Raw genomic sequence first — 4,234 nt, forward strand, 5'->3', positions numbered from 1 at the left:
GATCGGTACTCAGATCAATACCGTTTGGTTAAAGGTGAGAATTCTTACCTATCATCCATCTGTTATGTGTATCTCCCTTTATTGCCACAATAGGTCTAAGTAGTTAGTAAAATAGAACTGTGTTAACAACTTATTTCATAAAACGGGTCGTTAATAGGAAGAATGGTGCTACTGATCAACTGTTTTGTCATTGTAGTTTCGAGGTTCTGCTATTAGTGCTTTGTTGAATTAATCCCTTTTCCTTGCAGTACTATCAGCAGATTCTGCTACACTTCTTGGAATTAATTTTGGTGTTATCTATGATATGTGTAGGCTGATCTCGCAAAGGTGGACCGAGAAAGAACTCCATGGCTAATAGTCCTCTTCCATGTACCATGGTATAACAGTAACAATGCCCATCAACATGAAGGTGATGAGATGATGGCTGAAATGGAGCCTTTGCTTTATGCAAGCGGTGTTGATATCGTATTTACTGGTCATGTCCATGCTTATGAACGCACGGTATGCTCAAAATTGTGTTAGCTTCTTTTATGAGTCTATCAGAAAAACTTTATTCTTGTTTCCCTGTGATATTAAACTGGGTTATTGTGCTGTTCGACAGAAACGTGTCAATAATGGTAAATCAGATCCATGTGGTCCCGTACACATTACCATAGGGGATGGAGGAAACAGAGAAGGGCTGGCTCGCAAGTAATTCCTCAAACTGATTACTTCTTCTCTATCAACTTTTCATTTTTCAAAAGCAAATTATGAACAAGAATCCTCTCATGTGTCCATGCCAACACTCTTTCATATTAGTGTCTAAGATCCTTGAGCGAACTCATTACTCATCATATTATCTACACTTAAGTGCCCTTGATATATGATGGAAAGCAGTTGATATTTATCTTGACGGGGATCATGGTTTTTTCATTTTCAGATACAAAGATCCGTCGCCAGAGTGGTCAGTCTTCAGGGAAGCAAGCTTTGGACATGGTGAGCTTCAGATGGTGAATTCAACTCATGCGCTATGGACCTGGCATAGGAACGATGATGACGAGCCAACAAGGTCTGATGAAGTATGGTTAAACTCCCTTGTGAACTCGGGATGCTTGAAGAAAAGGCCTCAAGAACTCAGGAAAATGCTCTTGGAACCTTAATTATATAATCCATAAAGTGAGATTTGCAGTAAAATAGTCCATTAAGTAAGTCTATATAGAAAGCTACAAGCTTGTTGTGTTAGCAATGGGACTCTTAATCACACCATTGAAGAAGAATTCTACCAACTCCATAGAAAAATCATAGTTCCAACTTTAAAATTTTGTAAACTTGCACTTTGTTCTTTCTTGTTTTTCCCATTAATTAGATATACTATTTATAAACTTAATGAATATGATTACATCAAAAAAATCTAGAAGCAAAAGTCACATAACTTAGATTTGTCAATGTAGATGGTTCAACGAATGTGACATACAAAACAATGTTGAAAAATGAAAATTCTTTACTTATGATCATTAGGTACAACAACTGTCATTTTCATAAATGGAATACTAAGTCTAAAACATTCTTTCATCAAATAAATATAATAAAGTTGAGATACATAATAATTAATTACAATTAGGACATAAAAATGATGGACCGTAAGTGGAAGATTAGTTGTCTGAAGACCGTTGACGAAAAACAGGCGGACCTTTTCCACGCGCTCACCACACAACACTTTCATATATCAATTCATCGATCCATCGTCTCTTTCAGATCAATCCGATTACGATCGCTCTTGAACTTTCATCATCACCAGAGAAAATAATCCAAACCCAGCTAGAGAAAAATGCATGATTTTTGCTTCAGTATCCCGTACGGGATGCTTCTCATCGGCGGAGGATTTATCGGGTACATGAAGAAAGGAAGTATTACATCTTTCGCCGGAGGTGCAGGCACTGGGTTATTACTCATTCTCGCTGGTTATATCAGTCTCAAAGCTTTTGAGAAGAAGAAGAATTCCTCTATTGCTATGGTTCTTCAGACAGGTTTTTTTGCAAATTTCTTTCCTTTTTAGCGATCTGGGTTTATATGTCTTTTCGTATGATTCCGTTAGATGTCCATAGGGAAGACTTTCAATTACAAGATGTGAATAGCTTTTAGTGACTTATCACTTGAGGAAGGAATTGTTTGATTTTGTTTTCAATTTTTTATGGTTCAATGTTTTGGATCATGAACTTAGCTTCAGAGTTGATGATAGGTTATGTTATATAAGGTTAAGGATCTTATTGGACCACTAATGATCTGGATCTAAATAAGTGATTTGTGTGATGATGCTAAACTTGCTAATCAAAGATAAAAAAAATTAACATTTTTGTTGTGTTTGGATCTTCAATTGTAGCAGTTTTTGAATTGGTTTGCTAATTTTTCCACTAATGTAATAGTGTCTCTCTTGGACAAGATGCTGTTTTACTGTAAATGAACATTCAATTTGAATTGTTAGATGTTGTAGTTAAGTAGAAGATTCCTGTTTTTAATTAGTGTTCTTGCCATTGATTGACAATAGAACCAACCTCAAAGATAAAACAAGCTTGCAAAATCGATTTTCATTATCTCTGGTGACTGAAACTCATCTGAATGTTTCTTTTTTTTTTTGATACAGTCATCGCAGCTGCTCTCACATTAGTCATGGGACAGCGTTACTTGCTGACTGGAAAGATTATGCCGGCTGGTTTGGTTGCTGGGATCAGGTAAAAATCCTTCAACACTGGCTGTTTAGTATCTTTGTTTGCATCAAGATTTGGTATTTTTAAGTTTTTACACCATTGACTTAATCCTAGAACCATATCTGTATTGCAGTGCTCTCATGACCTGTTTTTACGTGTACAAGATCGCTACTGGTGGCAATAAATTCCCAGCAAAAGCTGAATGATGGTTCTGCTACTCTGGTTTTTCGTGAATGCAGATGATACTATCCGTTGTTGAATTTGTCGATTAGAATTCTATTTGGTGTACACAATGCTGCTGTCATAACGCCTTAATAGCTTGTATTAGTTACAGAACTGCATATGGTCTTGTGTTTTCTTGTCATCGTGTTTTTGTAACCGCAAACTGTTTTGAGCAATACTACTATATATATGAGATATATCTGCCGTTTCGATACACACTTGGGATCTGGGGATGAGCACATCGTAAAACAAAATAGAAGTTGATCCTCAAAACTTCTTTGTACCGTGGTGTCATCACAACAAAAAATCTTGAACTGTGTTTGATCTCTCCTTCAAGTATATATTATTGATTTATGACTGCAGTGACTAAGGCAAGACTCTTTTGCAAGAATATGGAAACCAGAGCCAAGCGGTGCGATGGTTTTTGGTAGTTAGTTTTTCCTCCATTTTATTAAGGGTTTTCTGCAAAAAAACCCTCCAAGTCATTTTTGATTGCAATTTAACCCTCCAAATCCGACTTATGCAAGTCAACCCCATGAAGTCCAAAGTCACCCGCTAAATAGCCCTCAGTCGTATCGATGACGTGGCAACGTTGAAACATTAGACGGAGAGTGAAACGTACCGTATTAAGGAGGCAAAAACGGCATGGGTTTAATTAGTTGTTGTCGTTTTATTCTTTAAAAAACGACATGATGTTATGTGTATCGGGTTAAATCGATAAAGGGGAAAAAATTAGGGTTTTCTCATAAACTTCAAATCGATTTGGGGGAAAACAATTAGGGTTACAAAATTTGGGTGAAATCGATTTGGGGAAAGATGGTATCTTGATCGCGAGTTGGATTGGGATTAGAGTCTGTAGGGATACGAATCGATTGAGATAGGAGAGTGGTTCGATTGGGATTGGTGAGTGGATCGATTCGGATAGGAGAGTGGTTCGATTTCTTTCACTCGCATCGTGGGATTGGATAGATTGGGGTTTGTTTCACTCGCATCGTTGGATTCTTCATACCCGTTGGATTCTTTTGCGTGGTGGGATTGGGTGAAGAAGAGAGTACGGCTGCGATGAGGTAAGGTTCCTTGTTTATGGGTCGAGATCTTTGTTTTTCTTAGCTTGCTTCTTTTCATAGAATAAATCCATCTGTTCTTGTGTGCAGTTTCGATCTGTTCTTATATGTTGGAGGATATTGGTCAAAAAACGATGGATTTTACCATGGTGGAGAGACACATGAAGTGGGTCTGATGTCGGCGGCCACTTTTAGCATTAACTCGGTTGTAAGGCTTGTTGTGGAGCTAATCCGGTATGAAGAGACTTGAGAAAAGTCTCATGG

The 4,234-nt window shown here is 37.5% G+C and overlaps 2 protein-coding genes across 2 annotated transcripts in view; both read left to right on the forward strand.

Annotated features, from left to right (window-relative positions):
• LOC9321446 (purple acid phosphatase 18) overlaps positions 1 to 1,341 on the forward strand; it is a 2,585-nt gene extending 1,244 nt beyond the window's left edge. Inside the window, exons 3-6 of the mRNA XM_021031022.1 lie at positions 2 to 34; positions 313 to 501; positions 602 to 690; positions 920 to 1,341. Coding sequence (XP_020886681.1) covers positions 2 to 34; positions 313 to 501; positions 602 to 690; positions 920 to 1,139 — 531 coding nt within the window. The 3' untranslated portion in view covers positions 1,140 to 1,341. The remainder of the gene's footprint in view (position 1; positions 35 to 312; positions 502 to 601; positions 691 to 919) is intronic.
• Positions 1,342 to 1,648: 307 nt separating this feature from the next.
• Positions 1,649 to 3,120, forward strand: LOC9319316 (protein FATTY ACID EXPORT 6). Its single transcript, XM_021033870.1, has 3 exons — positions 1,649 to 2,006; positions 2,621 to 2,708; positions 2,818 to 3,120. The coding sequence occupies exons 1-3, from the start codon at positions 1,808 to 1,810 to the stop codon at positions 2,888 to 2,890; spliced, it is 360 nt and encodes a 119-aa protein (XP_020889529.1). The 5' UTR covers positions 1,649 to 1,807; the 3' UTR covers positions 2,891 to 3,120.
• Positions 3,121 to 4,234: the final 1,114 nt, after the last annotated feature.

This window comes from Arabidopsis lyrata (genome assembly GCF_000004255.2).
Source record: "Arabidopsis lyrata subsp. lyrata unplaced genomic scaffold ARALYscaffold_3, whole genome shotgun sequence".
Taxonomy (NCBI): domain Eukaryota; kingdom Viridiplantae; phylum Streptophyta; class Magnoliopsida; order Brassicales; family Brassicaceae; genus Arabidopsis; species Arabidopsis lyrata.

Bases quoted from the DNA above. Each gene is read 5' to 3' on its own strand.
- LOC9319316 (XM_021033870.1), top strand. From the start codon at position 1,808: ATGCATGATTTTTGCTTCAGTATCCCGTACGGGATGCTTCTCATCGGC. The intron at 2,007-2,620 runs GTTTTTTTGCAA...TTTTTGATACAG, and splicing joins TGCTATGGTTCTTCAGACAG to TCATCGCAGCTGCTCTCACA. The intron at 2,709-2,817 runs GTAAAAATCCTT...TCTGTATTGCAG, and splicing joins GGTTTGGTTGCTGGGATCAG to TGCTCTCATGACCTGTTTTT.